Source organism: Nelumbo lutea, chromosome 6 (genome assembly GCF_056320005.1).
Source record: "Nelumbo lutea isolate HS-2025 chromosome 6, American lotus-T2T, whole genome shotgun sequence".
Taxonomy (NCBI): domain Eukaryota; kingdom Viridiplantae; phylum Streptophyta; class Magnoliopsida; order Proteales; family Nelumbonaceae; genus Nelumbo; species Nelumbo lutea.
This window is the reverse complement of record NC_142689.1, coordinates 54,067,534-54,091,808: the sequence shown is the minus strand read 5'-3', so window position 1 is coordinate 54,091,808 and position 24,275 is coordinate 54,067,534. Positions and strand designations below refer to the sequence as shown.

At 36.5% G+C, this 24,275-nt stretch overlaps 1 protein-coding gene across 1 annotated transcript; it reads right to left on the bottom strand.

Annotated features, from left to right (window-relative positions):
• Nucleotides 1-3,538: 3,538 nt before the first annotated feature.
• Nucleotides 3,539-10,259, bottom strand: ATMS1 (Cobalamin-independent synthase family protein). Its single transcript, XM_088949207.1, has 12 exons — nucleotides 10,086-10,259; nucleotides 7,247-7,600; nucleotides 7,057-7,144; nucleotides 6,270-6,397; nucleotides 5,782-6,173; nucleotides 5,535-5,698; nucleotides 5,363-5,443; nucleotides 5,102-5,268; nucleotides 4,905-5,010; nucleotides 4,513-4,763; nucleotides 4,236-4,437; nucleotides 3,539-4,139 (listed from the first exon to the last, which is right to left on the bottom strand). Exons 2-12 carry the CDS (start codon nucleotides 7,594-7,596, stop codon nucleotides 3,771-3,773), a joined length of 2,298 nt encoding a protein of 765 aa, XP_088805333.1. The 5' UTR covers nucleotides 7,597-7,600; nucleotides 10,086-10,259; the 3' UTR covers nucleotides 3,539-3,770.
• Nucleotides 10,260-24,275: the final 14,016 nt, after the last annotated feature.

The window sequence follows — 24,275 nt, the reverse complement described above, 5'->3', positions numbered from 1 at the left end:
GACATATAAGTCTAAGACATGATTTTGTTAGGCACCAAAATTCAAGATGGAGTCATTATTAAATAACGTATGCCCTTAACTCCAATCAGATTGATGCACAGAAACATTTATCAATAAACAAATAAAGTGCATTATTGTTTTATGTTAAATTGATATTTTTTGTAAATTACTCCTTAAACTAGACATTTATGAGACTTGTGTTATTTTAGAATATTCTCAACCATTGGATAAACTTGGAGAGTTTATCCTCACAAGGCTGACACTAGTGTGTTACCAAATTGGTGGAGCAGGTTGTTTTAGCTACTAGGGTTAGACCCCAAGCATAGCAAATAGGTGTTTAGAAGAAAAACTAAACCCGGACCAATTTTCAGTTATGCCCTAGACCTTGAAGATAAATGGGCAAAACTAGAAATTTACATTTGACCCCAAACTTTATTATGATACTGTACTAGGTATTGGACTACTCTATCTTTGATGTGCCAACCAGTGAGATTCATCAATGGTTAAATACCTGAGCATGTTGGGGTACTCCAAAAAATCACTTGAGTGGCTGATCATAGTGATAGTATTAACCCCTTTATCAAACAAAGTGAATATCAGGCTTTGCATTATCTCTTATGAAAACCTAAATTGTCGGCTATATATTTTAATTGTATTTGAAATCTGATTTGCAGAATATATTTATTTGTTATATTACAATTTTATGAAAAATAAAAGTTTGCAAAAGGTTTTAATTTTGAGATCCATCCAAGCAGAGAATGTGACATTGTGTTTTGTATTAAGGAAAGAGGTCATTTCTTGTGGGCGGTGTTTTGATGATTATGGGCCAAAAGGTTAGGTGTAAGAAACCATTATAGGGTTGATTACCTGATAGGCTTTATCCTACATAAGTCCATTATCCTTGGGTCTTCATAGGTGGCTGAATTCAAGGATCATTCAGGTGTAAATGTTGGGCCTAAATTGAGCCCAGGTTAATTGGGTTAGGGGTTCATTGCCCTAAGCAATGAATTCGGCCTAACCTCTTCTAGAGGTAAGGTCGAACCCTTATAGACTTGTATAAGTACACCTTGATTCTGTAAGGTTTTTGATACCTAGGAGGGGTCGTTTTTGCAAAAGTAATTAGCTTTCACATTATGATTGCTTTCAATGCTTTTCATTACGGCAAATATACCATGATTTCGTAAGGTTTCTATTACCTATGTGAATCCACAAGTCCCATCACCTCCATTTCACTTATTTGGTGAGTGGCTACTCCAAATTAGACTAAGTGAGCCACATTCCAATGCTCATAGATTTGTGACCCCACTAAGGAGTTCGTGGACCATAGGTCGGGCCCACATGTGACCTCTTGGCCTTGATTGCTTTTCTCTATACATATATGTGCTTTTTATGTCATTTCTTTGTTTATGATAATAATTGCTTATTTCTAATGATTATTGGATGATTGTTTACTCCTTTGTTTTTGTTATTGCTTATTTGCTCACTCACACTTTGCATACATCATCCTACATTAGATTTAGCATCCTATCATCCTATAGAAGAATGGAAGCCTAAGCTATGAAATCTAAGGGCATGTTTGTTTGCTCTGATGTATATTGGTATTGGTGAACTTTTCTTTCCTTTGAACTCTGTATGCAAAGAATGTTATTCTAAATTCTAAAAATTATCAAATATCCATTTTGACCCCATATATGAGGGTTTTTGTTTGTCTTTTTGGGAGTATCATTAGAAAACAGAAAATTGTATTATTGCACTGTAAGAGATAAGGAATAAGAGGAAACGAACAACCATTTTTCTCTTAAAATTAAAAGATTCCTCTTAAAAGATGAGAGTTAAGAGGAAATGAACAAGCCCTAAGTACCTATGAGCCACATTGAAGTTTCTAAACTAGCCACCAACTTAAGAAACTTGTTGGAGCCATTAAGTTTAGTTGGCAAACCCTTCCCTCATGACTCTCCATATGTTAGCCTAGTCATTTAGGGTGTCATCCACCTCAGTTTTGTTTGCTTACATGTCCCTTGTGGGGCTCACGTAAAATAATAAAATTAAATAAAAATCAAGAATCTAATAAAACTAAAATAAAAAAAACTAAAATAAAATATATAAACTAAAAAAAGCATAAAATCTATTTTTGTTTGGTTATTTAATAGAAAATTTTCAACAATTACTGGAGATTGAACTACTACTATTTAACTTTTTAATTTTAATTTATTATACTTATTGTATTTTTGTTATAAATTTATTTTTAGTAGTTATGTATTTTTGTTATAATTTATCGATTAATATTTATTAAATATTAAACTATTATTTGGGATTACACTACTTATTGACTAATTTAATATATTTTCAGTATTTATTGTATTTATTGTTTTTTATTAGTTATTTATTGTATTTTCATTATAAATTTATTTTCAGTAATTTTCTATTTTTCTATAAATTTTGAATAATTATTAGAGATTAAACTATTATTATTTATTAGAAGTTAGATTTTAATTTAGTTGAAAGTAGGATTATTCATGGGTCGATTCAGTTTGGCAATGGGTTGTTTGGCCAACCAAATTGACTTCGTCAGAGGTTGGGAAGTTAGTTACTCAAAATTGACTGACCATTAGTGAAAACTGGACAACTCAGGTTGTACCGGTTTGGGTCAAGTTTCATTTTGGTCAATCGGTTCAAAAGATTTAATCTTAAAAAATTAAATTTAAAATTTAAATTTAGGTTTAAAAATGACAATGATATTATTAAAAATAAATTAAAATTTTCATTTTATGATATAAAATATTTTAGACAATGAAATATGGGAAATTTTCAACTTTCCTATATTAAAAAAATTATTTAAAATACAAAATATATATATATGGTTGGGTCAATTTGTTTTTGTCGATTACATATGGCCAAACTGAAATGACCAAACCTGGTAAGTTGGAAAATTGTTAAACAAAAGCCAATTGGAAATACTAAAAAACTAACCAACTTGGATTGATTTGATCAGTTTATTGTTATTTTTATATTATAAAAAATTATTAATAATATATAGAATATAAATAATTACTAATTATTTAAAAGTTAGTAATTAGTAACTTCCCAATACGTATCATGTCAGTAGCTTCCCGATACACCCCTATAGGGGTTGTATCAAGCCAGACCACGGTTCAGAGGTAATCGGGGCTTAAATCAATCCCTTTGACCAATTTTGAAAAAATAAATAAATAAAACATAAAAAATAAAAAAAAAAAATTACTGATACAGGCCAGCCTGTGTCGATACTTGAACCTTGGTCGTAACACTGCACTAAAACAACAAAATCAAAGTCTTTTGATTGACCCCACATGGAGTAAAATGAACTGATATCTTGGTGGGCCACAACAATAAATCAAACACCTTGATTTTTTTGTTTTAGCTCTGCGTTGTCACTTTCTTTTCGTTCTCTCAATTGTGATCGTAGTTTGTACTTGTAGATTATGGTTGTACTTGCATTCATAGTGCTAACATATATTTCTTTTGGTACCATTAAAGTGTTTCAAAAGAAGTAGGCGAATGCGCTACGGAATAGCCATATGGCTGTAATTAGATTTCAATACGATAAGGAACACAAGATGTTGATACTTGATAGAAGCATAGAACAAAAAGCCTCGACACAGCATATTGAAAAAATTACAAAAGAAAAAGTGCCCATGTGGCTGACCTAAGCCTAAGATGCTCCAAAGAGCGTATCCCTAATGAACTACATTCACACCATTCTCAAAACAAAGCCAAAAGTTATTTCCCGTTCACTTGGCACTGGCCAACTGGGTACGAAGGAGCTTGGCGGCAGCAACCATGTTGCTGAGTGCAGGCTTGACTTCAGAGTACTTGCGCGTCTTGAGCCCACAGTCAGGGTTGACCCAGAGAATGTTGGTCTCAAGAACTGCAAGCATCTTGTTGATGCGGTCTGCAATCTCTTCTGTAGACGGGATCCTGGGGGAGTGGATATCATAGACACCAGGGCCAATGCCAGCGCCGTACTTGACACCCTCACGGAAGACCGAGAGGAGCTTCTCGTCAGATCGGGAGTTCTCAATGGTGATAACATCAGCGTCCATATCAATGATAGAGTGGATGATATCGTTGAAGTTGGAGTAGCACATGTGCGTGTGGATCTGTCAATAAATAGCAGAATCAAGCTTTTAACTATCGATTGAAAACAAAAATACCAGCAACCTAGACGATGAAAATAGTAGGAATGACGGAAGAACCTGGGTAGTGTCTTGGACGCCGCAGTTGGTGATACGGAAGGAGTGGACAGCCCAATCCAAGTAGAAAGCTTGCTCAGACTTCCTGAGAGGCAAACCTTCTCTCAAGGCAGCCTCATCAATTTGGATGACAGTGACACCAGCTTTCTCAAGATCCTCAACTTCATCTTTGATGGCCAAAGCAATTTGGTAACAAGTCTCGAATCTGAATTTCAGATTAAGTCCTTGTAAAGAAATCCAAAAAAAATAAACAAATCTGGAGAAGGTTTCTTTCTCTTACCTGGGCTGGTCATTTCTAACAAAAGACCAGTTGAGAATTGTAACAGGACCAGTCAGCATTCCCTTCATTGGGCGGGAAGTCATGCTCTGAGCCAAAGAGGACCAGAAAACAGTCATTGCCTTGGGGCGGCTTACATCACCGTAAATAATGGGTGGCTTGACACAACGGGACCCGTAAGATTGCACCCACCCATTGACAGTGAAGGCAAAGCCAGACAACTGCTCACCGAAGTACTCAACCATGTCGTTTCTCTGTACTCAGGCCATGTAAATAAATGAGTTGGGAAGGGGATAAAACATGTAACCCAAGCCAGTTGTTTGTTCAGTACACAACTTAGAACTTGGATAAACTGCTCTTGTTGCATAAGCTCAGCAGATACTAAAAAAGCTCACCTCAGGCTCTCCATGTACCAATACATCAATGTCAAGCTCTTCCTGGAGTTTGACAACCTTGCTGATTTCCTCTTTGATGGCCTTAACATAATCATCCTCTGAGATTCTGAAGGAGGTATCAAGAAGAGAAATTAGAAGAGCATTCAGAAAATCAAAATCACTATTAAAATGATGGTAACCAAGAAACTTCCACTTACTTGTTAGCCTTGTATTCACGGCGGACTCTTCTAAGTTCCACTGTCTGGGGGAAAGACCCAATGGTAGTAGTCGGGAGTACTGGAAGGTTCAGCTTCTTCTGCTGAGCATCCAATCTAGCACTAACATTTGTAGCCCTGCGGTGCTCAGAGCCCTTCAAAGCAGCAGCCTAAGCGAGAAAAGATAAAAATATAATTTGCCAAGTTCAAGAATTCAATGAAAACCAGAACTATGATGAGTAGAAAATTCCTGAAAGCACTTACAGCCTTTTGAACAGCCTCATTGGTCACCCTTGGAGATGATTTTCTAGAAGCCTGAGCAGCGGCATTAGCAGAAAAGAATTCCTAAAGACAACACAAGAAATAATAGTAAAACAGTCTAGGCGTTCAACCATGTGACCACAACATATTCCACCAAAGGGCTACAAGGGTGCACCTCATCCTTTTGACCAGCCAGTGCCTTGGCCAAGGCATTGACTTCAACAACTTTTTGTGCAGCAAATGCTAGCCATGACTTAAGTTCCTTGTCCAACTTGGTCTCATTTGCAAGGTCAACAGCAGTGTGGAGAAGTGAGCAGGAAGTAGAAACCACAAGTTTGTCTGCAGAAGAAAGTTACAATGTGAATTAGTTTGCTGAATTTAAAATTTTCATTCCTACAGGTAAAGAGATTCAGGATAAATACCTTTGCCCACTATACACTCAAGAGCCCCCAAGGTATTCAGAGAAGAAGCAAGATCATTAGCCCAAATGTTCCTTCCATCAACTACTCCAGCAAAGAGAAATTTGCCTGAAGGGAACCCACCCTTGATCAAGTCAATGGTCTGAGGTCCACGAACGAAGTCAAACCCAAATCCAGTAACACCCTTCAAAGAAGTGAGGGTTTTGTATGCTTCAGCAGGAACATCAGCAAAGTAGGTCTCAATGAGAACATTAAGGCCAGAAAGAGATGATTCTAGCTCAGAGTAGGCATAAGTAAATGCCTCCAATTGGTGAGAATGAAGATCCAAAACAAGGGTGGGCTCATCAAATTGAATCCAGGAAGCACCAGCTGTCTTCAGTTCAGCCACCACTTCCCTGCTCAATAGACAGTTCATTGGCATCATCAATTGAAAAGAACCACCAGGATTAAAAGAAAAGCAATGCCATCCATTGACAAGTTCCAGTCCTTACTTGTAGACTGGAAGGATCTTTTCAAGAAGAGAAAGAAGAGAGAATGACTTCTCGACACCCTTGGCTGGTTTTGATAGCAACAAGTAGGAGACAGGACCTATAATGACTGGAACAGTATCGACTCCAAGCTGCACAAGAGAGACGAAAATAGTAACTTAGTCGATAAAGGCATTGAAAATCGGATTAACTATATGTACAGAAATTGTAGCCCCCAACACCAACAACATACAAGATCAGATACCCAAGTCGTAACTTCAGTTCAGCAGGTCCTGTCTAGGAACTCTATAATAAAATAGATCCAATCTAGTATAAATTTCAATCTAAAACTGCCTTGTTGCATGAGTGAGAACAATAAATAAAACGGCAGAAGTCCTGGGGAACAGAAAGTTATCACCAAAAGGCCATTGTAGTTGTAAGGCCAACCTACATGGGGAAATAAATTAAAAAAAAAGTGAATAAATACATAAAATCACCTATACCACACATGTTCAGAAAGGGTATAGTACTATCTCATTGTACTTTTTCTAGGGAGACGTTGGGTGAGAGGTCCACTCCCCCAACCTTCACTATGTAACCATATCTAGACAGGTTCAATTGTATGAAAAAAGGTAATGCAGGAATCATCCTTGCAAGTTATCCATTTTACAGCAATGCCCTAACCTATTGTCCTTATTGAAGTCCAATATTAAATGGCATGCAGCTGGAATAAAGATCCATGGTGTTAATGGAAACTTAACAAATACAAATACAACCAAATGCAGCAGTAAAAACCTATTAGCATGCATACCTCCTTGGCTTCTTTGTATTCGTTTACTGCCTTGTGAGAAGCATAAGAGAACTTCATGTTGGGTCCTAGTTCAGGAACAATGAAGTGACTGTATTAAAAGGAAAACATATTTCAGTGACAACTCAACATACTGCCGGCACAATTTATATATGCTTTTAGAGATATGAACCATGAGGAGTCAGTCACTTACTAGTTGGTGTCAAACCATTTGGTCATTTCCATAGCAGGTACAGAGGCGTTCCCTCTGGCCATGGAGAAGTAAGTGTCAAACCCAATCTCACCACCAGTCCAATTGTATCTGTCAGGAACAGCTCCAAGCATTGCTGTTGTGTCGAGCATCTGATCATAGTAAGAGAAGGTATTGCTAGGGATATGCTTGATACCAGCATCAGCCATCTGTTTCCAGATGGATGCCCTGAGATCAGCAGCCACCTTCTGCAAGTCCTCAGCACTGCTCTTCCCATCCCAGAAAGATTCTAAAGCAAACTTGAGCTCCCTCTTTGGCCCCATGCGGGGGTATCCAACAATGTGGGAGGCCATTATGCTGGTTAAAGAGAGACAGAAAAATAAAACAAAATCAGAATCTCCCATAAATGAAAATTGAAGTAATAAATTTAACAGGCCAAAACAAATAGATAAGTGAAAAAATAAATATTATCTATATCTATACTATTATAAAAAGTACGAATCAGGATGTAGAACTTTTCTTGATAAAAATGCCCATATTTGTGTATTTATTCAATCTCTAATTAAAAGGGTTTGAATATGTATTTCAATTAATGCTTTTCACGTCATTTAATCTCTTCTCATTAAGTCTTATATTTAAGGTATTAAATCTCATTCTCTGATTTTCTCTTATTAAATCCTATTTTTAAGTTAATTTTTCACTAATAAATGTTACTAATTAGATCTATGTCTAATACTATTAGCAATATAAACTCATATATTTTAAAACTTACTTAAAAACAAAATCATTCTTTATCCAAGTGATGACCAAGCAATTCAACCATCCGAATCAAAGTGATCAACCCATGAAGTTATAGTCGGATAATAAAATGTTTAAATACAAATAAATATAGAAATTTTCAAAAATGTAGAAATAATTAGACACATTTTTTATATTTTTATTAATCAAATAAAAAAATAAGTGTAATAAACAAAAATTATTTTTATTAATGATGAAAATGAAATAGATAATCTAAAATTAACCAAAATTGAAGTTATTTTCCTGTTTGGCAGAGATCAATAGTTCAACTTTTGGGTCAAATTGTCAATCTTTGATGTCATAACTAAATAATAAAAATTAACAAAATATAAAAACACAAAAAATATAAAAAAATATATATAAATTTTACAAAAAAAATTGGGCACATGTATAATATCATATACTTATCATATTAAATAAAAAATAAATGTACATAACAGAATTATTTTTACACACATACAAATAAAAAAATATAAAAAAATTGAACACATCTATAATTCTATATTTACACTAATACCAAAATATGAATAAGATTGTGGAACTTTCTTTTGAATAAAATACCCTTTTTTTTTAATTTAATTCCTATTTAATTACGAGGTTTAAAATGCAATTTAAACTACTATTTTTCACCTCATTCAATTTTCTCTCTTTGAATCTTACATTATTTTCATAAATGAACAAGAAAAGATACACTAAGAAGATAAAACATTACAAAAAAAAAGTGTCCAACCAAGCAAGTAGGCCAGTCAATGATACCCAAAACTTCACAGCCCAATATAAGGTGTTTACATAATCGGATTCAGATTTTGCAATCTACATTCGGTTAATAATGTATGTATATATATATATATATATATATATATATATATATATATATATATATATATATATATATATATATATATATATATATATATATATATAATGTATGAATGTTATAAAAAATTTGGATATATTATTACAATCATTATCATAATCTAGAATTATCACATGCAAAGCACATACACACTTAGTAGCTAGTATGAAAACATGATGCCTAAATGCTTCACTACAAAACCATAGTGGTGTGTGTGTCTTTAATCTATAAAAACAGGTTAAAACCTTGCTTCAGATTTCAACGAGAGTGCAATGGGAATGAAACGTATGATTTTGACATCGAAAGGAAGCAGATTGCAAGTGGTTGCATAAGCAAAACAACTGAGTTAAATTCAAATTGAAACCAAGTTCTACAATGGCAGTTGAGCAGAATCGGTACTAGTATTATGATGACAGGGTGAAAGCAAAACAATATGCATTGGATAAGAATCGAGGGACAATATGGAACAGCTTCACATAGATCTACAGAAGACATGAAACATTGTAGATCAAATGTATCGGTAATCAAATTAAGCAAACACATGACATCTGCAAGCCAGTTCAGTTAATGGAATGCGCAGATCTCATTTGGAAAGCAAACAACTTAAAGGATCTGAAAACCACAGGAACGCTCAGAACGTTTAAATGCCGAAACATTCCGCCTTTCAATATATTTAATTAAAACAACAATCCAAAGCTGGCTCAATATCAGATCTACAGACTCCATTACTAGATCTACTTACCCATCTACTATAATTCACTAGATCTCAAACTCACAGGCAAAAAACTAGAAAATATATCCAAAATAGAATACTGAATCACAAGCTCAAACAGAACAGGCACGAAACAAATCCAAATAACTCCACGTGAAAAGCTAATAATCCACTCTTAAGATTCAAAAATTTCACATAAACGTATGAAATCAGCAAGAGAAGAAATAAAACATCAATGAAACCAATGCATTCACACCGACAAATCAAAATTCTTTCTAAAAATCGAAGAAATATAATAAAAAACACACAAAAACCTATCAATCAGATCTGTTGAAGAAAACACAGATCTCTATCACACTAAACAGTAGAGTGCAGCTCGGGGGAATCGAAATAAGACGCAAAAGAACGACTAAACGGAGATCGAAGCAAATAAATAAGCAGAAACCGAACAGATCTACAGTGAAGACGAACCGTACCTTTGCGGAGTATGAACTGGGGATCAAGACTGATTCTGGAAAAGGCTGAAGAAGGAAGAGAAATGAAGAGGAGATGGGCGCGGGAGGTGGGAGTGATGTCCACTTATTTATAGGCAAAGTAGATCTGAAAGAGCTTACTTTTGCCAGTTGCTACGACGTGAAACTATGAATCATGGCCTTTCATCCAATCCAAGGTGGGGCCATATCATCAAATCGAAGGCTTTGATTTTGTAGTTTTAGCGCTGTCGTGGCAAAATGATTGCGATCTGAAAATCTGAGAGGCTGGCACTTCACCTCGTTTTTTTGCGGAGTTTGTCTTTTAGCCATTTGATGCTGGGAATGTCAAATTCATGGAAATCGAGTGATCATCAGCAGGTCATTCATGGATGACACGTGGCTAATAAAAGCGCAGAACGAGCATGTTAGAGCTGGTGTTTCCTTTGGAGGATGGGTGACTCACCACCCATGGGACAATTTCATTTTTTATTTTTAAATTTTAAAGGTAATTTGGTCATTTGAAGGTGGTATGCTATGTAGTAAAAAACGAAAATACCCCTTGCACTAAATTGGTGGGGAGTGGAAAGAGTGGGTGAGCGTAGTTGGTGGGAGGAGACTCCTCTCGCACTAAACGGCAATAAAGGTTACCTGAACTGCCATGTGGTTTTTACAAACTTGACTCTGAGTACATGTTTAAGACTTTAAGTCGTATGTGTTGGGTGGGTACGTGTAGTGGAACCTATTTGTTGTTGGTGCAAAAGAAAACGGAAAAGTACACTGCAAACTACTGCAAAATCTAAATTCCACAACAATTCAAAATGTCAAACACTTGTCTAAACACCAATACCCACCGTATATTAGCATCAATTTCGAATTGGCACCTATCCTAATGGTACAATGAGGCTAAAAATTCTGATAGTTGGCTGAACAGTCATTCTCTCAAAAGAAAAAGAAATTGCAAAGGGATTTTTTTTTTGTGTAAAATGCCGGGGGAAAAAGCCCCCTTGTTAGATGGAGGAAAGTAAGGCCCCATTTGGTTAGTAGGAATAGGGGTCTGGAATCGGAATAGGCTATTCCAATTCCAACCATTTGGTTGGACAGAATTAGAATCCCATTCCCACTCATGCCAGAATGGCATTCCCCCATTTGAGGGAATATTCCCTGCCCCTCCCTTGGGAATGAAATCCCATTCTTGTTGATTCCAATTCTCATTCACATTCTTGTTTGAACCAAACAAACTTTGGGAATAGACCATTCCAGTTCCAATTCCAAAAGATTTCCCTTCCGATTTCGATTCTGACTGCAAACCAAACGGACTTTAACTAGTGTTGCATTTGTTTTAACTTTTGTGTATATGATTCAAAAGTTTTGAAGGGATAGTTTTGTCTTTTTCATTGTTTTTACATGCTTATAAATTCTAATATATGTATAATTTATCCAAAATTCTTTTAAATAATTTTTTTAATTTAAATTCAAATTTTAAGTTACCTTTCATGGCGAAGTCACTTTTCTTACTCTAAATCAATTTTCAATCAAAAGTGTCTTTTCGTTTAGAGTTTCTTCAAATATGTATTTTAATTTAAATTAGTGACCTTTCAATGAATTGCCCCTTCATTTAAAATTGTCCTTTAAACATGTCTTTTCATTTAAATTAATGATTTTTTATTTCAAAGTAATCAACTTTTCATTTGGATCCTTTTCTTTGTTAAAGTGTTTTTTATTTTAAATTTGGTAACTTTTCATAGGTGCCTTTCTTTGTTTAGTATTTTTTCTTTGCAATAATATATATATATATATATGATTTTTTAGTATCTTGGAGTCACCATTTTTCTCCCTTTTCTTTTATTTCTCTAACTTTGCTCAATGATTTTCTACTTTATACTTTCAATAACACCAAAGTATAAAGTACGTGGTATGCTTTTGATTTCATATTTTTACTTTAAAATATTGTTTGGATGGAAATTTTTCAAAAACATATTTTTCAATGTAAAAGTAAATTATAGTATTTGGATACAACAAAATGCTTTATACATAGTATAACATGTGGAATTTGAATGTAAGTCAATAATATGTGGATGTCACATGACATCATATATGAATGCCACATCACGTTTAAATGTAAGTCAATAATATGTGGATACCACATGGCATCATATATAAATGTCATGTGGCATTTGAAAGTAAGTCAATGATATTACATGCCATGTGGCATATATATACGAATGCCACATGGCATCTGAATGTTAGATTAATGACATATGGTGCCATGTGGCAGCATAGATGAATTTCACATGGCACCTAAAGGTAAGTCAACAATACTGTATGCCGCATGGCATGCCATATGTCATTGAATACATTAATGTGTCTACTTCCACGTGTTGTTTTAAAAATGTTACCTCAAGGCATAAGCCTCACAACTTTGGTTTGAGGCTTAAGCCTCTATTAGAATGAGGTGTAAGCCTTAAGCGTCAAGGCGTGAGGCATAACTATCTATCTATCTACATATATATATACATGAAATCACTAAAAAGACATAAGCCTCAAGTATCAACAATATTTAGTGATTTCATGCAAAATAAATACATATTTTTAAGCATTTTTATAGTTCAAAATATATAGAAAAAAGCACTTCAACAATTATGGGCTAAATAAAAAGAATAAAAATGAAAAACAAAAGGGGAAATTTGGTTCTATTAGTTTCTCTTTGTATTTTAACCTAAGAGAATTCAATACAAAAAAAGGTTAATCAAGCTATTAGTTTTCCTTTGGATGATCAAGTGGATTTTCTTAATATTCTAATTTAACATCCCAAGTTTGTTATTTTTTCTCATTTCTTTTCCTAATGGATTTCTTTTTCTTTTTTTCTTTTTTGATTTTTTTTGGATGACTATAAATCTAATGTTCATATGGAGAATTTCATAAGAGTGCATTTTGGAACATAAATTGTAAAATGCTTATAATTGTTATATGAATAATCATTATTTTATTTAATGCTCAAAAGTTAAAACTTATTGATTGTAAACTTCTATTTCATTAGATATTTGTGCCTTCCATCGTTGTAACTTTGTATATTACATGTTATTTTATCATTTATAAAGTTTAACTAATTTTTTCATTAAGTTTTAAGGTCTATGCCTTACAACACCTAGAGACTTATGCCTCATCTTTTTGGGCCATTATGCCTCAACTATTCCTTTAGCCTTTTAAAACCTTGCTTCCACGTGGCATTTTATGGATGGTGATTTGGTTAGCTCGTTATAAAGTGACACGTGGCATGTTGAACCATCTAACAACACCTTGATGCCACATAGGATGCATATCCCAACCTAAGGAGAACAACCAACCACCCTGTAGTACGACAACACTTTCCACCTCGGGTGCAAAGTCAAGGACTTCAAAGGCTGTGTTCCTCCGACTTGTACTCATCCGACCTAGGTAGCCAATAACCCAAGTAGCCAGCTAACTTTTGGGGTACCGACCTTATGACCTGCATGGCAGGTTGACCTTATCCAAAGTAACGCGCCTATTGGTTTCGAGTCAGGTGGTAGCATGTCACCTACTTGGTGTGGATGACCCTGATCTCCATATGACTCGAAGAAACTAGATGAGGATCCCCACTAATGTGGAAGAGACGCACCCCGAAGATAACGGGCCGATAAGGTCTGATGTCCTCGAATATCTCAAACACGAAACTTAGACCTTGACGCTTATAAAAGGGACTTGACCCTCCTTTACAAGGTATGCATAGGAATGGAAACGGGGTGGGGCACCCCTCCCCATCCCCGTCCCATAGTTAAGATAATTTGCCCCATCCCCAGTGGTTGGACGGGGCATCCACTCCCCATCGAGGACGGGGAATCCCCAAATTTTCCTCGCTCCAAGGCAACTACTTAAAAATTATCTATTTTATGGACAATTTACACATAGGATATAGGAATTTGGGGGTATTTTAGGAATTGAATTATAATATTTTAGGGGTAATTCAAAAATAGAATTATGGGATTCTAGGGTTTTAAGAATTTAGGGAAAAGCATAGAGACCTAAAGATATTTTACTAATTTACCTTTGGGTTCGGGGTGGGTTTGGGGAATTATATACAAAACCTGTCCCCGCCTCATCCTTGGTTCAAGGAAAAAATATTTTCCCCATCCCTACACCATCCCTGTTTAGGGTCGGGGAAAACCCGTGCCGTTCGAGGTAGGGTGGGGAGGGGCCCTGGTTTTATGGAGAAAATTGCCATCCCTAGATACACACAATTTAGTGCAAACACAACTCTTGTTTTCTTGCTCTCCTATTCTACTAGCTCAGCTGACGTAAGCATTTGAGTGCTCACCCTGGGTCTAAAACCCTGGACACTCTAATTCTATCTCACTTTTGTAGATCGGTACAATGACCTCAACACACATCATCTTAGCTATCCTCCAACAGGGAAGCATGCTATTTTGTACGTCATTTGTTGGCACCGTTTGTAGGAAATCTGAATGAAAAGCCAGTTCAGTCTGGTAGATGTGACCTCGGGGTTCGAGTTGTTGAAATTCATGGATGCACTCTGGCTACAACCAGATCCAAACAGATCATGAGGACCAAGAAAAACCTCCATTGTAACCAAGACCGGCCTATATTGTTATAAAGTTATACCCTTTGGCTTAAAAAATGCTGGGGACCTATCAACGTCTTGTAAACAATTTTTTTTATTTAATTGGAAATAAAATAAAAGTGTATGTTGACAATATAGTTGCAAAAAGTAAGTCAACTAATTCTCTCATTTCTGATTTAATCGAGGTTTTTACCCATCTTAAGAAAATACAACCTGAAGCTCAACCTAAACAAGTGTGTTTCGATGTCACTTTGGGCAAATTTCTGTGTTATATTGTCACCTGGCGAGGAATTGAAGCAAACCTTGAGAAAATCCAAGCAATTTTAAACATGCAACCTCCTCTATGCATTAAGTCCAAAAGTTAACAGGCTAGGTAGCTACCCTTAGCCGCTTTATGTCCAAGATCACTAGGTAGTGCCTACCATTCTTTAAGGCCAGAAAAAAGTATAATGACTTCAAATGGACCAAGGAGTGTGAGCTCCAAAAAGCTCTAGGAAGCTCATGGTCGGCTCAGAAAAGATGGAGCCACCACCCATTTTTCAGAGGAAATAGGCCATCATTTTTAGATTTGAAAAATTCGATTTAAGTCTTTGGTAGTGACTCCATTCTCCATGGAAAAGGCACACAATCGAGAGATTTCGGGTCCCAAGGATTGGGAGAGGGAAGGTATTAGGCACCCCTCTCTCTAACCTACTGTAACAACACAATATGGGAGTTATACAGGCTTAATTTCTGTTGGAAAACCAATAAACACAACCAGAATTTATGAAATTTGGAGCAAGGATCAAAATTTTGTCACGTTTCGGTTGATATGTATCGCATCGGAGCCTTCCCGATATGTCCCTACAGGGGTGTTTTAGGTCGACAAGTGGTTTAGAGGGTAAATCGGCCTTAAATTGGCCCCTCTAAACCAGTGTTGAAAAAAAAAATAAAAAAATAGTATCAAGGGCGTATAACACTGTATCAATATTTTGAACGTTAATCTGGAGAAACGTGCTCTTAGCTTCTCTTGAGGTCGACTTTGAGGTGATATTATCGAGTCTTAGGTACTAATTTCCCTAAGACCCTTGCCTCTTTGCCTCTATACTCAGTCTAGAAGAAGTCAAGAACAATGCTTCTCTAAGGTCTCAGAACTTCAAGCTACCTAGAAAAACTAAAAAAAAAACAGAGATTACGAAATCAAGTTTAAAAGTTAAGATTAAAGGCTTACCATTCATATGTACCTCGTCAAAAGTTTTGCAACAACTAAGGATGAGATAAAATGAAGTTTAAATGGGGTATTGAGCTAAGGAGTGATTCTAGTTGCAAAAACTTTTGCTTGACAATGGAGGAGGAGAGTTTAGAATTTGAGGTTCAGAGTACCTCAGAATTTCGGGTGAACAAGAGGCAGTATATAGGCTGGGACTTGGGAGAAAGCTCTCTTCTCTCTTCCCCGTCCTCCTTTCTGGCTCTTTCTCTCCTTGTCCCTCTCTTTCTCTCTATCTAAAGGTATCCCTCAAGTTTTCTCCTCCTTTTAAAGCTTGAGTTGGGTCTGTATTTATAGAGAAAGGGAGAGGAAGAGGTTTGAAATTCATGCAATCACGAAGCTTGGGCTTTAAGAAAACTTTTACAAGAGAATAAGCAAGGATTTTTCAAAGAAATTTGTGATTAATCAACTTTTCCTTTTTGGTGAAAGATTGTCTTCAATTTGGAGGTGGTTTTCATGGGTTTTGTGCATCCAATGGGATCTTGGGCATGCTTGTCATGGCAATCTCGTATTTGGGGCTATCAGTGGCAGAAAATATAAATTTGATGAACTTTTAAATATGGTTTTGTCTTTTCTTAGCTTTAAGTCGGGGTACCTTTGAGTTTTTGGATCAAGTAAGGGGTTGGCATCGGTACCTACCCTCTTGAAGTCCTAAGTTGGGACTACTGATGTGGTAATTCAATCTGACGCATCACAATGGTATCTTTCTAGTTTAACGGTCAAATGGATGAATTATGATGTAAAATTTGATGTGTTAGGGTTTTTTGGGTCACTGAACACAATGTTGATGTCTGATTGGTCAAATAGGGTTGGGATGATTGAGATCTATAATTAACAAGTTTGAATCAACGAAATTTGCTAAAATAAAATCTTTGTTTGACGAATGGGCAAGCATGGGAATTTTGGGATGAAAATTAATGGGTAAGCACTTTTGGTCATCTTGAATCTAATGAAAGATATGGATCTTTGATCAGAGATGTATTGACTGATTTAGTTCAGATCATGGTCATAGCTTATAGTTTTTCATTCAACGAGAGGGCCTGAAATGGAATCTTAATTTTTCAATGTTAAAATGGAGGTGTTTGGTCGTGAAATTTGACATGCTAAGGTTTTTTTGGTCTCTGAATACAATGGTAAGGTCTGATTGGTCATATGAAGTTAGGATGGCAGATGGTAAGATCTAATTAATAAGATTTGCTGAAATATAATCTAGGCTTGGTGCAGGGTCAAACGAGGGAATTTTGAGCTACAATTTGGCAGGTAAGCATGGATTAGGGTGAGGAGACAAGTGGATGATTCTGATTTAAGAAAGGTATGGTCGATCTTGATAATCGCTTAGGGCTATCAGAATGGGATCTTGATATTTTTGCGATTGGTTGCCATAGATTCATGTTGGGATTCACTAGTTGATTATTTCCTAGTGATCTTGAGGTAATGGATATGTTGGATTTGATTTTGGAGTTGGAATTTGAATATCGCATTGATCGGGAATGTTAGAAAGAAAGTTGGCATGATGAATGGTGGATCTTTGCAGTTTAGTCATGAAAACTAATGTGTAACTAAGTTATTGTTTTCTAAGTCTAGGGATAATGTTTGATTGAATGTTATTATTGATCTTAATGTTCTTATTTGTCTTGTGGATTGTGTCAAATGAGGGTATTTTAGGTTTTGGAAAGTCTCAAGTTGATCTGGTTGTGTTTCCAAGTTTTTAGGGTTTAAGATGAGGGTATGAAGAAGTAGGGTGAAGGGATTGAACAAAAATTGGGTGCTGACAACAAGCTCAAAGAGTACCTCGGTTTGCCACCATTATTGACAAGGCCTGAGCTAGGGGACGAACTTCAACTGTACCTCTTTACAAGCGATGTGGTAGTCAGTTCAGTATTGATCAGAAACATAGACAAAGTGTAGTGACTAGTCTACTATGTATGCTAAGTTCTACACGTGGCTATGACTAGATATCTGGACATTGGAGAGCTCGCCTTCGCACTAATCATCTTGGTTCGGAAGCTACGGCCCTGCTTCCAAGCTTATACCATCATCATCCTCACCAATCGAGCCTAAACTTGATGATTCTAAACCTAGTTCAGAGGCATCTATTAGTGCGGGCCCTTCCCCCAGCTGGTAAGAGGAACCTTGGATCCTCCACGTGGATAGGTCATTGAACCAGAGAGGAAGTGGAGTCGGATTGATCCTACTAGGGCCCGATGAGGTAATGGTGGAGTACGTCCTTTGTTTCAGATTTTAAGCATCAAAGAATGAAGCTGAGTACAAGGATTTGATAGTTGGCCTATCGTTAGCTAGAGAGGTTGATGCAAGGAACGTGAAAGTATGCAACGACTCCCAACTCGTGGTAAACCAGGTGAATGACCACCATGAGTTTCAGGAACTGGTGATGGTAAAGTACTTAGTGAAAGTTCGGGAGCTTATATGCCAATTTGATTCATTCTTCATCCACTAGATACTGAGATTGGAGGACACCTGGCTGACACACTTTCAAAGTTGGTCGACGTCATGGGCAACACTAGGAGGATGGTCCACATAGAAGACATGCCACGTCCTAGCATAGAGAGGATGATAGAAGAGGAAGTCACTCCTATGTAAACACAACACTCGTTTTCTTGATCTCTTGCTTTACTAGCTTGGCTGGCCTAAGCATCGGAGTGCTCACCCTAGGTCTAAACCCCTAGACACTTTGGTTCTCTCTCACTTTTGCAAACCGACACGTTGACCTTAGCAACATCATCTGAGCTGTCCTCTAGTAGGAAAGCAAGCGGTTTTGCACGTCATCAACATTCATATATGCAATACATGGTGGGGTGTATAAGTATCACATGTTTGGTAAATGCACATGTTTTAGAAAGTATAGAATATGTTAGAGAGCCAAAAAGCACACTCCAAACAAATGCCTTCCGATACTTTTTGTATGTTCATACATTTGAAAGTGTGAAAAGTACTTTCAAAAGTACCACCAACAAGGCCTTTTTTTCTTTCAAATTTCTTTGATTTCTTACAAGTAAATTATTCTTTCTTAAAATTTACATTTCTATCCTCATTCTATTATTAATAGAATCCATATACACTTCCTACAAACTTAAGTAGAATTTCTCCTCTTTTCTCTTTCTTCTCTTAACACGTGGATACTACTATATAATACTAATATCCTATGATTTTAAATTGAGCCTTTTGATGAAACTTTTTCTATATATTGTTAGTGTATTATTTCTTAGGCAAATTTCTTAAGTATCCCTATGGTTTAGGAAATTGACTAACTCTACCCTTACTGTTTACGTATTGTTTTATAGTACCCTTAAGTTTTCTAACAATTGACATCGTTGTTAAACACTAATAAAAATGAAATGTCGAATTTGTCCTCTACTATTCTTCAAATTTTCAAAATGAAACCCACCTGAATGAGAGAATGAGACACTATTTTAGCTACATCTGGATTACACTAAGCTGGAGCATAACAACATGGAAAAAGATATTCTACATACCTTATATAATGGGGTAAGAGCTTTCAAGGAATCTGGTCCTACTAAGGGCATCCTATCTCTGGTCAAACCCATAAGGGTGAAATCTGAATTGTTCCGCTTTCTCCTAGAGAATCTATTACTTGTCTTAGTACCAGAGAAATCACTCTTCGAACCGTAATAGGGAACCCCCTCGAAATGATTCCAACCTGCCTTTCTACCATTAATGAAAAGAACCAATTCAGTTATGTTCTTATCAAAAACCAGTGACAGCAAGTTGACTTCAGTAGGTACTTAAAACTCACTGAGTTAGTTGACCCGATGATAAAAACGAGGTTAAGATTTTCATAGTTTGTCATCTTTCAGAAACAAGTCATCCCAATTCTGAATGGACCAAACTCTGGAGTAAAAAAAAACTAACAGGTTAATGAAATGCATTAAACTACAAGTTAATTACATGGACTTCTTGTCTCAAAACTGCAAGTATCTCCCTACATCTTGCTACAAGATTTCATGGTGTAACGTGTTCTTGCACTAGGAAGTTTTCATGGAGTAGGATATTTGTAAAAAGGTTTGATATTTATGTAAAACGTTCTAATATTTTCTTTATTAAATAGTTCTTTCCATTTCAGTGTTCTTTATTTGAATTCTAGCATTGTCTTATACTAACAAATCAATTTTCTAATTGTGCCTTATTCATGTCAATTATCCATTATTGAGTAACTAGGACCTATGTAGATAACTAATAGCCTACAAAAACCATAGTTATAACATACTTGGTTCCTGATGCTTGTGAGGATTTCCAGAAAAGATGGGCAAGTTCAGTGACGGTAGCACAGAATTAATTGCAAATGAAGAAGCGGCAGAGACAAGGCCATGCCCTCTAGATGAAGCTATGATAGATATAGAGGTCGAGGCAGAGGCGTCTGATGGATGGATTTCACCACCAAAATTGATGCTCCTCACCGCTAAAACAGCAAGAGAATCGGAAGCACAGTTTGTACCTAGAAAATCATGTTAAAGGAAATCTGGGTTTTCTTCCATGCTGTTTTTGTCGTTGTTGTTATTGCTGCAATTACTGTTATCATGAACCATCATCAGTACATCCATTTCATCATAAAATTATTATGTGGAACTCGTACCAAAGTCCCCCCACTCCCCCAAAATGTGCTGAGAAATTTATACCTCAGATTTCCTTGGAGAAATTGGGATAAAAAAACACTTCTGAGAAATTGCCAAGAAAGGGTATTTTAGGAATTAAAAAAATATATCAGTCATGTGATGTTACTTGTAAATGGACTGTGGCAAAAGGTTAATGGCAAGGGAGGTTTTAGACAATTGCCATAAAACTTGAAGGTATTTTAAGATAATATGTAAATAGTAAGGGTAGAGTTAGTCAATTTCCTAAACCATAAGGGTACTTTAATAAATTTGCCCTTACTTCTTAAACATTTATGATGTTTCTTATGCATGTATTATTTTAGTTGAAAAAAAACTATGAACTTGTTAAAATTATTGTTTTTATAAATATGTTACCAATTTACCATGTTTGTTTAAGAATTAAGATTATGATTGATCAATTGTTTAATACCCCATTGCTTTTAATGTTTGGAAAACCCACCTAAGACCAAATACTTTATTGAGGATCCTAAGGACAAGGAATATATTATCAGTAATTCCCTATTCCTTTCGGCCTTTGGCATAACAAAGGAGAAATTTGCATTATCACAAATTTATAATTTCCATATGATTGTTAATGACTTACAAAGGAGAGGCCATAACTAGTTTATTTTCTTTCTAATATATTCTCTGTCCTTAATATCCATAAAATTTTAAATTTGGCTTTGGGTTCCCTACTAACAATTTTGGAGATAAGTTCTCATTTCAGTACTAAAATTGGGGTATTTGTTGGAAATGGTTATGTAATGATGATTTTTTTTGTATTAAATGTAATTATAAATAGAATAATGTTTATAATTTGTTTAAAATGTTGTCTTTATTAGAACATAGCATGGTAAACAAGTATATGTTAGTTTTCCTATTATATAGACAAAAACAGTTCTTTTTTGTTGTAATTTGTTGGGTAGAGAGGATAGGCACGTGCTTCATTATATATGTTTCTGGGGCAAGGCGGGCTAAGTCCTCCCCTGTCTTCTTTTTTATCACGATATTGTTAATAAATTTTAGGTGGCCGCCCCTCCACCTAGAATAAACTTTGGGGTTAAGAAAACAAGAAAAATAGTAACTTTAAAATTTATTGAATTTGTATAGAGGGTTCAACTATGATATGGAGAAGATATGATATCAAAAAAACACCTAACCAATCAATTGGAATCATAGACTTGATAGCGAATAAGGTGATATTTATGAAAATTCATGGGTGGGTTTTGATTGGTCAAAACTCTTTCAATATCATAGATTTTTCCTTGTATAGAATCAAAGCTTAGTAAGGAAATCTTAAAAAAAAAAGGAAGAATCACTTTATTTAGTACATAGTGACTTAAGAGATATGAAAATAACTATGTTTTGTGGAGTAAATATTAATATATAATATTTTTTTATGAATTTTTGATTTAAATTTATTTTTTTGAAAAAAAACAAAGTTTGAATCATAATTGATGCGGCACGATTCGGGCACTCCTAGCTGGCTGCTGACTGGCTCCTATCTGGCAACGAATGGCACCTGAGAAGAAGAAGGTGAAGGATTCCCAGGGGATTCGCTCGGTGGGAATACTCTGAACCTTAAGTTAGAACGCTGGGGGAGAAATAAAGAGTGTAAAGAGGCTAAGAGTATAGGTCGCGCTAGATCACTGAGTTCTCAAGATTAGCTCGAGAGCAAGTAAGATGACTCAAAATCAGATTCGATCAGAGATCCCTCTCCCCTTCGACTAAGAGGATTTTATAGGTGCATTCTTGTCAAATCGGGCGTAACCGCCACTGGGCTTTTGTCGCAACCGTTACTTGCTAGGGCTGTACAAGTGACCGTTGCAGGGTACTACCCAATTGGATGGGTGACACGTCCTAGGAGGGCAGGCATGCTACCATCTGTCGAGAGACGTGGATACAGTTTGTCGAATGGGTAGGGACTACGCCGTCAGTCAAGAGTGTTAGACAGTTTTGTATGCCCTTAGCTCCAATCAGTTTGATGTACTTATAACATTTATTGTAAATGAATAAAGTACATATTTGATTCATGTTCCTGTGGTGTGTTTCTGTGTAATACCCTTAAACCAGACACTTATGAGATTTGTGTTGGTTTAGAATGTTCACAGTCGTTGGATAAGTCTGGGGAGATTCATCCTACTAAGGCTGACACTGATGTGCCGCCAAGTCGGTTAGGGTGGCCTGTCTCTGCCACCAGGGTGAGACCCGAGGTACATGCAGTGTAGGATTAATTGAATCTTTGAACCGGACTAGATTTCCAGCATTTCCCTGGGCCTTGGAGATTGATGGGCAAAAACTGGAAAGTTACACCTAACCCCTAGACTCGATTATGATACTGCACTAGGTGTCAGATTGGGCTATCTTTGATATGCCAATCAGTGAGATCCTTAGCGGGGTCAAAACGTGGGTATGTTGGGACAATCTGAGAATTCATCTGAGTGGGTGATCAAAGTGATAGGATCAGCCCCATTGTCGGACAAAGGTAATGATCGGGGATGCACTCTCTCTGATGGAAACCAAGACTGCCGGCAACCGATTTCAATCATTGAGATTTGTTTTGCAAAATATATTTTATATGAGATATAAAAGTACATATATATTATAGTTTCCAAACGTTTCCAAAAATGTTTTAATTCCCGAGATCCATGTGAGTAGAGAGTGCAACACTGTTCCTTGCAGCCGAGGGAGAGGTCCTCTCTTGTCGGGCAGTGTTTGATCATTATAGGCTGAGAGGTTAAGTGTAAGGCCATTGAGGGTAATACCTGATGGGCTAATCTTGCATCTGCCCACAGTCCCTGGGTGTTACAAGGTGGCTTGGCCCATGGACCACTTAGGGTAAGTGTTGGGTCCATAGAGCCCATGTGATGGGTTTTAGGGGGTGCACTGTCCATAACAGTGTATTCGGCCAGGCCTTGTAACAAAGGCTAGGCTGAACCCATGTGGCTGATGTGTAGATCAATGTTTGGGTCCCATGCCATACAAGGAATCCAACTGGGCAGTAGTTTGGAAGGCTAAGTGAGCACATGACCTTATTGGGCCTAAAGCCCATTTCGAACTGGGCTGATTTGATCAATTAAATAAGGGGAAAATTCTGAGATTAGATTAGCAGATAGGATTGGGTCTTAACCCTATTCACTCAGAGAGTCCAGATCTGAATGTGATTCAGATCTGGAAACCTCCTAATAGGAATAGGAGGGGGCTGATCTAATCTACAGATAAGATAAGGGTTTACCCTTATCACTCAAGGGGAATTCTGATCCAAATATGATATGGATCAACAACTCCTAATGGGATTAGGAGCTAATCCCTTTAAGTTTATAAAAGGATGAGGGGGCGACAGCCTTTAGAGGACACATATTTACATCCTCTTTAGAGCTGAAATCATAGAAGAAAGAATTCAGCACCTCTGCGCAAATTCTTTCTTGCCTCCTCCTTCCTACTGCCACCACATCTGCCAGTACGATCTTCTCTTGTCAGTAGGAGTGATCAAGATTAGATCTTGATATCAGTCATTTGTGAAAGGGCTGACTAGAAGTAGTGCTCACGTGCCATCCAGCTGATTCTTGCGAAGGATCTGGTTCTTGTGAAGAACGCTGTTGATTCTGCTCCATCCTGCACTGCGCCATCTTCAATGGGAGCAATTTTTGGTTCCTCCTTGGGCGTGAACACCTTCATTGGGAGATACGCTTTCTCTGTATCAGGTATATCCCTTTCCT